This window comes from Medicago truncatula, chromosome 5, assembly GCF_003473485.1.
Source record: "Medicago truncatula cultivar Jemalong A17 chromosome 5, MtrunA17r5.0-ANR, whole genome shotgun sequence".
Lineage (NCBI taxonomy): Eukaryota > Viridiplantae > Streptophyta > Magnoliopsida > Fabales > Fabaceae > Medicago > Medicago truncatula.
In genome coordinates, this window is record NC_053046.1 from 9455232 (window position 1) to 9468181 (window position 12950).

At 33.0% G+C, this 12950-nt stretch overlaps 1 protein-coding gene across 2 annotated transcripts; it reads left to right on the forward strand.

Moving 5' to 3' along the window:
• Positions 1-7421: 7421 nt before the first annotated feature.
• Positions 7422-12321, forward strand: LOC11409367 (serine acetyltransferase 2). 2 transcript variants are annotated; one of them, XM_003612271.4, is made up of 10 exons: positions 7423-8001; positions 8401-8598; positions 9040-9099; positions 9814-9909; positions 10015-10039; positions 10447-10541; positions 10785-10951; positions 11264-11337; positions 11815-11874; positions 12053-12321. In XM_003612271.4, exons 1-10 carry the CDS (start codon positions 7804-7806, stop codon positions 12088-12090), a joined length of 1011 nt encoding a protein of 336 aa, XP_003612319.1. In that variant the 5' UTR covers positions 7423-7803; the 3' UTR covers positions 12091-12321. The 2 variants fall into 2 exon arrangements, with proteins under 2 accessions (XP_013453581.1, XP_003612319.1); XM_013598127.3 differs by lacking the exon at positions 11815-11874 and having other exon boundaries at positions 7422-8001.
• The last annotated feature ends 629 nt before the right edge of the window (positions 12322-12950 follow it).

Here is a 12950-nt window from a genome sequence, read left to right on the forward strand (position 1 = left end):
AAATAAGACGGATGAAGTTCTTACATAATTACATATATAAAAGTATAAATATGTCAGACCGACCTATAAAAGTTTATGGTCTAGCCTACATCAAGTCTAGGTCAAGCAATTTTTTTTAATATAGAAGTTTGTCTTTTTTAAAGTGTATTTAGCTTAATGGCATGTTTGGAATTGGAACTACGTTTAAAAGGGAACAAACACATGATTGTAGAGAAGCCTAGAAAAGTGGCTTCAGAAAATTCATGTTAAGAGCTCATTGGGACACAAGAAACACCACTCAAATGTGAATCCAAACACTCGTTAAGAAACTAGACTACAAACCAAAAAAAGTCTTCCGGACCTATTAGGTCATACACTAAAGTAAGTTTGAATATCATTATATATTACTATTGTTATATTAAATTTTGTAGTTTGAATTATTAAATTATAAATTTGTCAAAATTATCAATAATTTAAGTTTATTAATTTTTTGTATAATTTAATGTACGACAGTTAACTATCGTTGAAAGCGAGTGGCAGTTAACTGCTGTTAGAGGTATTTTAGTATTTTTTGGATGTTAAAGAGCAAATTTAGAAGTTAAAAGAGCAAAACCCTATGGCATTTGTTAGACTTGGGTCATGTATATTTTTAAGAAAATTGCAGTCTTTCATGTTGTGTAGAACCCCCAAAATCTGTAAAATATCTCTAACAGAACTTATCGAAAGGTATTTTATGTCCTCTTCGTACCAGAAGTTTTTTTTTTAAAAGAAGCAAAAATAGAATTTATTAAAATCACAAAGAATCTTAACCAACATAAGGAATGTTATATTAGGAGTCGTAAAGTAGCAACATATAAAGAAAAACAAAAGTTGTAACAAAACCCTCAACTAACATACATAAAAAAAAAACCTTCAACCAACATCACAAGCTGCCAACAAAAACAATTCACCCACCTATATTCCGCTGCTCGCACACAACCCCAAACAACAACGTCAAGAACCAATACAGCAACCACTAACAATAACGATTGAAACAACAACAACCACCTTCGCCGCAACAACAATCGATGTCACCTTAACGAACTCACTTTTGCAACAACAACAACAACAACCAGCGCAACAACAAAATCCACCTTCAAACCATCAACACCATCGATCCACATCGACAAACCACTAGATAACAGAGTAATCGAACCAGATGAGAAGGTTTTGATTGAACTCAGCCGTTGAAGACCCACCGACACCTCCTCACACCACAAAAAATGTGGCTTACATCACCACCTCACACCCCCATTACCTCCTCCACATAGATCTGGATCGGAAGGAAACATACACCACACAAAAACACTAGAAAACATGTGTTTTTCTAAGAGCCGCAAACTCAGCACCCGCAAGGAAGAAAGCAACACCACCACAACTATTGTACCAAAACCACCGCCAACACCTCCTCTTACCTCCAAAACAAAGACTTACCTCACCACCTCACATCACCATCACTTCCTGCACACGGATCTGGGACAGATCAAAACAAACACGAAACAGCCGCCACGAAAATCAACACCAACATATATGAAAACCACCCAAATCTGCCACCACAAACCACCATCAACCCCACCACCAACCACCATTGCGAGCTGCTACACCACCATCATATGGACCACGCATAAGAGGAATAAAACCACTGGCGAGAACCGCTGCGACGTAATGACCAGAACACAACCCCGAACACCAACCCGCAAATCCAAGGCCATCACCACCGAGAAAGGGTGTTGTGCAACCCATATCCACCACCAAACCACCGCCACCTTGGAACTACACCAAAGGCCGTCGGCGGTCTACGACCACCCAAAACCAAACTCACACAAAGGATTTACATATCTGCAAAAAAAAAAAAAAAAAGAGAACGGACCGAAACCAAGCAAACAAAAACAAAGAACTAACAAAAATCGCCAACAATAACCACAGTCCACCGATGCAGCAACCTTCGGGAGATCTAGAAAGGGTGGTGCGGATGGCTAAAGCCGACCGTCACACCACCACCAACTGATGTCTACACGATGATTGCAAAATTTGAATGAAAAGGGAAAGCAGTAAGTGTTTGGCGGTGAGGAAGTTAGAGAAAAAAGAGAAGGGTGAGGAAGATTAGATGGTAAATGACAATGAGTTGTGTATGTAAGTGGTGGCGGAAGAAGAAAGGAAGAGACGTACGGAGCCTCTATACACACGCTTAGAAACAAATTCTTTCTTACTAGAAGTTAAATTCAATTTGCTAATTAACTAACACTATCTTCGTGTAGGTTTCAACATAAAACCAGAACACGCTTCTTTATCCTCCTCCAAGTGTATGTAGTTAGACGGTGTAAGGATATTAATTGGTTGTTGTTTGAAAATTGTGAAATAAGGTACTTATATTTTGTTTCTTGGACATAGATTATAAACTTGTTTAATTTCCGTCGTACTTTCTTTTCTCCCATCTTTCAAAATCATTAAAATTTTAGTTGGTTGGACCATATTACTTGTTATCTCACCAACAAGTTTTTTTTTGTTCATTCGTATTCAAACGACCAGCAATAAGATGACCTTCTAACTTTATCTCCATCTAACGGATGTGTCATCCATACACAACATCAAGAATCTATTCTATGTTGTCAAAAAATAACCACACGATTGTCTTCTTGTTTCCACTTCTTATGGTTCCTTTGTACACATCACCATTACCCAAAACAAGAAAGTGTCTTCTTCGATCAAAACTATGATTCAAATTTGTTATAACTACTAAAAATATCTTTGTTGCTTCACAACGAACTCCATCAATCAAATTATCTCAAGCAGTACATTTCTTATATTTGAATTTTTATCCCCACGACCAACTTTATGCACCCGCTAATTCAACAATGTTCATTTTGGAATCAACTAGAGGCTCAACCATAATTACAAATATATGAAGCATATCATACAACAAAGAGAAAAGGAAACAATTTAAACACAAACAAACGACAAAATAGAAAGATGTTTCAATTTAGTTTGGCTTAATTACTCTTTTGGTCCCTTAACTTATTTTTTGGTTTCGTTTTGGTCCCTTAACTATTAAAAGTTTCGTTTTGATCCCTTAACTTACTTTTTGGTTTCGTTTTGGTCCCTTAACTATTAAAAGTTTCATTTTGGTCCTTTAAATTACTTTTTGGTTTCGTTTTGGTCCCTTAACTCTTCCTCCGTCAACCACTTTGATCCTTTATGTTAGGATGAATGTATTAGAGTTAAGGGACCAAAATGAAACCAAAAATAAGTTAAGGGATCAAAACGAAACCAAAAAATAAGTTAAGGGACCAAAACGAAACTTTTAATAGTTAAGGGACCAAAAGAAAACTCAAATATAAGTTATGGGACCGAAATGAAACTTTTAATAGTTAAGGAACCAAAACGAAACCAATAAATAAGTTAAGGGACCAAAAGAGTAATTAAGCCATTTAGTTTTGTACTTGAGGCTACCAGAAGTTAAGTTTTGATAGTCTAAATTACACTGGCCTATCGGAAGCTATCTTCTAATACGATGAAGTACAATTTTGAAGAAAAAATGCATGAAATAACAATGACGATGGTTTAAGATATACTTTACTACCTTCGTTTTTATTTATAATAATACCCTTTAATTTGTAAAATTATAGAAATTAAGAAAGTTGATATTTTTATTAAATTTGTTTGTAATTATTATTGTTTTTACAATTTTTTTCTTTTAAGAGAGAGAATTAGTTTGTGTTTTCAACATGCTATTTATTGCTGATCAAAGAAAAAAAGTGTATAATAAATAGGGATATGTAGGTAAAAAAATAATTAATGTAGTAAATAGCAAAGGGACAATTTATTTTTAAAAGAGTTTTATAATTAGAGACAGATGTAGTATCTTTTATTTGAGACCAATATAGTGTAGATAGAGGAGATGAAACGCCCCAACTTTTTTACAAAAATGGTCATGGGGTTTGAATTATATAATTTGAACACATTTTGGATATGTTCAGATTATATAATCCGAAATATGTTTATACATAAGCATCAATCAAAATCTCTTCCATTTCAGCAGTTGCAAATTTCACTTTTATTAAAAACAACAAAAAACAGTAAAAAAACAAACAAATAAAACATGTCAAATAATATATATATATATATATATATATATATATATATATATATAGACACACACACACACACAAAAAAATTAAAAATCAAATCAAACTAATGAATTTTTTTCCCATGGTACAACCAAGCTCAAAATTTGTTCTGATACAATTCAGATTACATAATTTGAATTGTTTTTCCCTTGAATAAGGATGTTTAAGGGGTGTTCGAATTCTATAATCCGAAAAAAGGAATGAATGAGCCCTATTTTTTAGGATGTTCGGGTTATAAAATATGAATTGGTGAAACGTTCATTTTTCCACCCAAAATAATGGAAAAACTCAATTTTAATTATAAAATTTAAAAATTACATTGACATTTTCGTAAAAAAAATAGGGCACGCGAGAAATGGATGGGATGGAAAAAATAATAGTCTAATTTTTATTAACCCTACAATTGAAATACTTATTAAATACTAGGTATTCAAGCGGAAGACTCTCTCATTGTGAAAGGTCTAAGTGATTTGAATATATATAACTTTGACAAAGATATTATGTATGGTTGTGGTTATATTGCTTAAATTGGGTAAAGTAATGTATAATAAAATATGTCGTGGTGTGCTTTTCTAAATATTTAATTTTCGAGTTCTTTTGATGTAAATTTATGTGAGCTAATTCATAAATAGGCTCTCTCAACCTCTCTATCACATATACTACAAGATTTTTACTTGGTTTTTCTATTGACTTATTTTTCTTTAATTTTGCTTCAATTAATAATATAGGTTGTTCATATTCAAACAATTAATTACGTCAAATAAAAAATTGAGGTAAACTCACGATGATATTTGTCGAGCTATTTAGTAATAAGCATAATGCGTATGAAACAATATCATATTTACGGATAAAAGCAGAAATAAGCATGCACAAACTATATAGAGAATTATAGTTCTTCTTTCCTTATGATAGATCTATTTTTTATCAAAAGAAGAATGATAGATCTAAACTTAATATAAGTATAATGCGTATGAAATTGTCATGTGAACACTGTGTATAAAAATAATTGATTTGTCATGTGATATCTGATTATTTGCTATTGCATAATAATCATGTTCGCCGCATTATAAGCTTTTGGCTTTATTGAAGAATGTTTCTGGTTGATTATAAGACCACATACAACCTAGTCCTGTTCATCTTTCCTTCAATGATCTAAGGATCAAAAGAGACAAAAGACATCAAAACAAATAAAGCAACCACTTTCGTAGTTCAATCAGATTAGCTAGCATCAATGTAAAGTGTCAGTGACACTACTCGAATAAAAGACAAATTCATGTTGTTTACTACTTGTTTAAGTATAGTCTAGACTTGACCTTGGTCATTTTGTGCTTTTGTTGGTGGCTTGCATTTCTTTAGTATGGAAATGGAAATGAGGTTGAAAAAAAGTTAATAAAATTTTAACAAAAAAAACTAATCAAAAGGTTCTGATTCATTCATAGATATAATATTTTTATTTTTATTTTTAATTAGTTGAGTTGATTATCAATTTTAAGCAAAGTCCTTTCAATTTTTTTTTAAGCAAAGTTAAAAAGTGTGAATTTACCGATGGGATAGAGAGGTAGGTCGAATCGAAAAAATATTCATTTCTACAAAAGTGATGGACCAATGTTTGAATCTTCACCAAAAGAGTTATATACTTCATATATAATATTGAACACGTCTCAAATGTAATTATTTCTAGTTGAACGAGCTATGAAAAAAGTGGCAACTTCTATCATTTTAATAAACATTTACCAGTAAAAGATATCTTTTTTTGCAAAAGCAATTAATAAAAATATATTAATTATAGAAAAATCCTAATAAGTTTCCATAGAGTATTGTTTAACTAATCAAAAGTGTGTTAGGAGTTCCACATCGAGTATATCAAAATGTTTGATATACTAGTCTTTTGGGTTGGGAATATTAGGACTTAAGCCTATGATGACCACATCAAGTACTTTGATATAATCGATGTGGGACTTCTAAAGTGATAACTTTTGCAAAGAAAAATGAGTTTTTATTACTTTCATATATGTTTGATTTGTATTTTCAAGAAAATATTCTTTAAACAACGCCTTTAGAACACTTAATTATAAACGATTAAAGATAAAACTAGTAATTGATATTTAGTGGAAAGAGAATGGAAATCTCATTAAACAAAATTTTCTTTCTCTAGCTAGTCTTGTAAACACAGTTAAGTTGGTAAACAAGTATACAAGGGTTGAAGTTCGAACTCCAGATTCGCCACTTCTCCATATTAAACTTGAATAATGCTAGCAATACCAATCTAATACTCTATTTTCAATATGAAATCGACAGAAAATCACTTTACACAATACATATTAAACGGTCCACCGTATAAAACTTGAAACGTGCTAGCAATATCTGCCCAACACTCTCTTTTCAATACAAAACGACAGTGAACCACTTTTACGCAAGAACGAGTATTAAAATGAGAGTATTAGCATGAGTGTTGTCATGATACAAAATATATATTTTAGATAATCAAGACAAAAATGTCTCTTTATTCATCAGGTAAAATAGAGCATAGAGTGTCCTCGTAAGCTTAACTCAGTTGATAGAGACAATGTATAATATGGATTCAAACCTCGACCACCACAAAAAAGAGCATAGAGTCACAACCCACAACTATGTTGCCAACCAATCATTCATCTATTCTATTCTGATAATATAAATCTTCATTTGAGTTTTTAAATTATTTGAAACCAACACAAAATCTTAGACCAAACCGCGTCAAAGAAATGATACTAAAAATATATACGATGAGATGTTTCATTCATATTGCAACTCCCTCACAAAAAAGGGAGATTCAATATTATGAATCCCACATCGAAGAAAAATATCTTTCGTTGATAGGCGATCATTTAACAACCACTCACACAAACAATGATATCTCTGTTGTTAACAATCTATTCCATGTAGCGTTAAACAACGACGGATATGATATAAAATCTACATTGAAAATCAACGGTAATCTTCTATAACTGTGTAATCTGCCGTCAAAATTATGGTTTCATTTTCACATGTCTTTCGGATTATGCTTCAAACTTCAAAGAAACATTAGTCAACAAAATCTTACAGTTCTCCACTAATTCTATCTTCCAATGAAACAATTATTTCTCAAACCTTATTTCCATTTGAACCAAACTTTAGATTATTAGGGTTTTTCTTTCAAAAAAAAGATTATTAGGGTTTTAAGAAAAATAAAATAAGTAAAAGAAAAAGGCGTGAAGCTTTTGATTTGATTGAACGGCTCAAATTGGAAAAAGGGCAAAGCAATCACCCACCCAACAAAGGCTATTTCATTCTTAACCATCCAACATGCTTCTTTTTCTGTTTCACTTTGTTTTGTTTCGATACTAGTTGCATTTTTTTTCATGCACACACACTTTTACAACAACATTAAAATAATTGTACTTCCACTTTTTTCCTTATCCCCGTGCGTGTAACCCGAAAACACCACCATTTCCCAACAACAGTAACGGTTCCTTCCTGCGATGATGTGCCAAAAACACCACTACTCAAAACAAAGCAAAGAATCATCGTCATCATCACTTGTTGTTACTACTAATACACTACCACTTGTTTTACTATTACACCCCCTCAAAACCATACACTACTTCAGTTACTCTTTCTCTTCTTCTTATTAAGTACTCGCATGGCTTGTGTGACTCATCACAATTGGCTTAATCTCTCCAACATGGTCTCTGAGAAACGCTTCCCTCTCTCTTCTTCCTACCGTCTTGAAAAAGTTTTTCCTGTTTATGCTATGGGTTTACCTGACCCGGATCCTGAATCCATCTTAGACGTGTCTGACCCTATTTGGGAAGCTGTTAAGCAAGAAGCTAAGCATGAGGTTAATATATATATATATTTTTTTTTACTTCTTTACTGTTTTATTAAAATGAGGCAAACTTCGCAGTGTAGCTTTTGCAAAATCACAGTGGCTCACGGTGATGGTGATAGCACACTTGTATTTTGTTTTGTCATTCAAATAGCAAATTTGCGTGTAACTTTTGCAAAATTACGTAACACACTGTGATATCAAACATGCATTACTATATTTTTGTTCGCAATTTAGTATCTGAAAGTAATTTTTTTTTTTTGTATATTTATTTATTTTGCCATTGTTACTTTCAGAACTAAATTGACATCATTAGTTTGATTTGAGTTGGTTGTGTTTGAAAAAGATTTTTTGATCGTGAAGTTATTAGTAGATTAATTGAGGGGTGTTGTGTTGAATTTGGGGGTGCAGGCAGAGAAGGAACCAGTTTTGAGTAGCTTTTTGTATGCAAGTGTTTTAGCACATGAGTGTTTGGAGCAAGTCCTAGCTTTTGTTGTTGCTAACCGTCTTCAAAGTCCTACTCTTTTGGCTACACAGCTGATGGATATAATCTGCAATGTTTTCATGCATGACAAAGCTATTCAGCGATCAATCCGCCTCGATGTTCAGGTGATTTCAATTGACCCAAAATTACTATATATTTAATGTGTCCGGTAAGAGATGATTGAATGCACGTGTACATATTTTGTACTATATATCGCCGCCAGACTCATCTTAACTAAAATAATCCGTTATGGGTTGTTTATGTTTTAATACTATCCGAAATTACTACATACTTATTATGTCGGTAAGATATGATTGAATGCACGTGTACGTGTACATATTTCGTACACTGATTAAATCCGTTACGTATAGACGGTAAGTATAGTTTGTGTTAGTCTCGCCGCCAGACTCTTTATAACAAAAAAAATCCGTTATGTGTCATTTATGTTTTAATATGTCGAATTCGAGACGTTATTGGTAATTTAGTCTTTTAATTTAATTTTATATTGGATTGAAAGTGTTTGCTGATGGTGATATAATTTAATTCTTGTTTATATTTGTAAACAGGCATTTAAAGACAGGGACCCTGCATGTTTGTCATATTGCTCAGCAATTTTGTATATGAAGGTTTACTTTCTGACTTGGACTTCTTATTGCTTTCTGATAATGCACTTTGTTCTTGCTTCCATTATTAGGGGATAATGGACTTTTTAAAGTTAATTCTGCAATACCCTTATTTGTAAAAGTTTTGTATTTTTTTAGCTTTCACAAAAAGTAATTTTTTTGAAGTGCTAGCACCACAAGTTTATAGGGACCCACCGCATTCATAGCATCACTTTCTATACTGCATCTTTTCTTCTCAGAAAGTTTTTACTGTTTGGTAAAAGTACAATTTATAGGGACCACTGAATAAGGAGCAGGACTACCAAATTTAGTGATGCTCACTGTTGCAACAGGATTTGTTAGTGAGTAAAATTGCTCCAATCATTATTGGATTTTTTTAAGAACAAAATTTAGCTATAGTACCATAAGTGTTATAGGTGTTGTTTTACACTAAAAGCTACATGAAATTTGAGATTTGAAAAATTGTTATGCTCTTTATACAACCTAATTACATTCATGGAGTTGTGGGTGCTGCTAGCTTTTTCACAGTTTCAGCACCATCAGATGCTACTGGCTTGTGTACTCAATTCAATGTATTTGCATTGATATCATTGTATTCGTGCGATTACAACCAAAATGTTTTATTGTGGATTTGGCGTTTACGTCTTCATAATGCCCTTTTTTCATGCATATAATAGCTTCATAGGACTGACATTCAATGTTGTGTTTTGGCAACAGGGTTTCCATTCTCTGCAAGTTTATCGAGTAGCTCATGCATTGTGGCACCAGGGACGCAAAGTCTTGGCCTTGGCTTTGCAAAGCCGTGTTAGCGAGGTAGCTTACTATTGGACTAAACTTGATAAATCCAATAGACACAAATGGATTTCATATTTCTGTTTCTGTCACTGATAATCGAACCCCTCGTCCTTTCCTTCACAGGTTTTTGGAATTGACATTCACCCTGGTAAGTTGTTATCATATTTGCTTTCGATTGTATAATAAATAACTTAATTAAGCACAAATTGACATATTTTACATGTAATAAATTTCTATCATCGAAGAAGCAATATAATGTTGCAAATAGATTCACTTTGTGCCTGCGAATTTATTATTATTTTGAATAACGGAGATTGGTATCATTGAAGCAGAAGGTATTCTTGAGGGTTCAATATTTAATTCTTGGAAGCAAGTTGATGATTAATGATTATCCTTACTTCAGCATTCTTTGTATGACAACTGACAGATAAAGTTCTGTCTTGAAGGGTGTTTGTCTCTCCACTGAAGATATTGAAAGCTCTTTGGTCATTGATTATATATCACTTAATTATTATTACTACGGTTGAACTTTACATTTTATGGTTTTTTATATAGCTGCGAAAATTGGGGAGGGAATTTTATTAGATCATGGGACAGGCGTGGTTATTGGTGAAACTGCTGTTATTGGAAACAGAGTTTCATTGATGCAAGTGAGTGTGTTTCTTCATTAATATCTTTTATTGTATTTATCTAGTTATTTTTGCATATTCGTTAACAAACCTTCATTGAAATGATAATAGTCCTGGAAACAGTTTTTGAAAGCTAATCTGATTTTACTTTTATGAAATGGGTTCATTAGATTACAATTGAACTTAAACAACTTTTTTGACAAAGCTTTTTGACTCATGCATTCATTATGCTCTTTAGATGATCATATATGTTTGATTTGGCAGGCTGTGACATTAGGAGGCACAGGGAAGGAATCAGGTGATCGCCATCCTAAAGTAGGTGAAGGGGCACTGATTGGAGCTGGTTCAACTATACTCGGAAATATAAAAATTGGTGAAGGTGTGATGATCGCTGCTGGCTCCCTTGTGTTGAAAGATGCCCCTCCGCGCAGGTATTAATGAATATCTATCTAATTGTCTATAAAAAATGCCTGGCAATGTTATTAAATAGCAGTGCTAAGCGATATCTCATAACGGAATTTGAAACAAAATGCTATTGTTATGCAATATGCTATTTAGTACAAAATATTATGAAATAGCGGCTATAGTGGTGGTGCTATAGCACTGTTGTGTAGCGGAATTTGAGCAAACTGCTATTTTCTGCGATCCTCAATTGTGAACACATGCTTAGTACTTGCTACCTGATTTGTTTCATATTAGAAGGTGATGATTTTGTATTTATTTTTTGTTTGCTTTGTCTTAAGTATTGTGGCAGGAATACCGGCTAAAGTTATTGGAGGTCTCCGGGAGCATGACCCATCTTTGACCATGAGACATGGTAAGCAAACCTTTGAGCATGACATATCATCGATGACTATGCTAATTTGTAGTTTTTGACGGAAATTATATTTACGTTGTGAAATTCTTATGGAATACATAATTATGCTTTTGTATGATACAAGGAGGCTGCTTTACTCTCGCACTGCAGTTCCTTTTATGCGGCAGAAACTATAGACTATAGGATTCATTTTAACCCATCATTGGAGTAATTTATATTTTTCCAATACATGTTGCCTATGAAAATAATTTTGAAATTAATTTTACTTTTTATTTATAAGAATCCACCAAAAATGAAACATATCTGAGTCACTTGGAATACCGGTCTGTAGGACATACTGATGAATCTGTTTTGTTGGTTTTTACGGCACTATCATATTGTCATCTATTCTTTAGGAAACTTCCCTAGCAGAATCGTATTGACAATATATTTCATTGTTCATGATATCACATAATATTTGTTCTCCTGATTGGGCAGATGCTACAAAACAATTTTTCTCTCATGTAGCTACTAACTTTAGAGATGAAAAGTCCAGTGGTTAGTTTTCTTTTCTTCAAGTCTTATCTTCCTGTTTAAATTCGAGAAAATTTCCACTACAAATAGAATTTATGAGCGCATTTTCGGTCCTCAATTGGCGTTCTTATCACATTGTACAAGCGGTTAACTACAATTATTTTCTTGTTCTCTATGCCTTAGATATTTTAATATGTTGCAGGAGAACAAAATCCAGACAAAATCGAAGTGAACACTTGAGTGGATTGGTTGCCTAGATCTCAGTTTGGATCGATTGTCTTCAAAGGAAGGATGTTGTTGTACTTAATGTTAGAATCATGATCAGTTCAAAGCGATGTAGTGGATCTCATATATTAATAATACATTTATTTTACTTGCAATTTTTGCTGCTGAGTGCCGAGGTTCTTGCACCAGTATAGCAAATTTCTGTAGACAAACTTTAAAGCAGATGCTACATGTCTCTTATCACTTGCTTCTTGGTCCTTTTCCTTTTCCTTCTAACATCTGAGCTTAGGTGACAGATATCCCATCTGGTATTTAGCTCTTCAAACAAACTTTGTTTCTTTTTCTCGATGAAAGGAGGATTTAAAGACCACTAAGCTAAGGACATGTTTGGAATCATGGCGAGTTTAACAATATAACGGTGACACCGTGATTTTGTCTAAGTTCCAAAGTGTAGGTTTTGCCAAAATTGTGAATCCACTAAACTCACTGTCAATCCAAACATGCATTAAAATACTGCAAAGAAAAAAGATCACAACAAAATTTAGCTTTCACCCCTTGTCAAAAATAATGGGTGATGACCAAGTCAGCATTAAATTTCAAACATCAACGGACAACGGAGATTCGATAAATAAGTGTTGAGATATTTCAAGGGGATGAAATTAAAACTACTTACATAATGTAAATCCACATATTTTGATCCACAATGTGCAAGATTATCCTTTGTATGCAGAACAAATTGCTTGATTACTCAAAAAATGATTGCAATATGTAGGAAGATTGAGTAGCTTGTCTAATTTGAGTTAAGAGTTGAATGAATTGGATGTTTCAAACTTTAGACAAAGAGAAAATATTAATGTAACATCAAATTACAAATA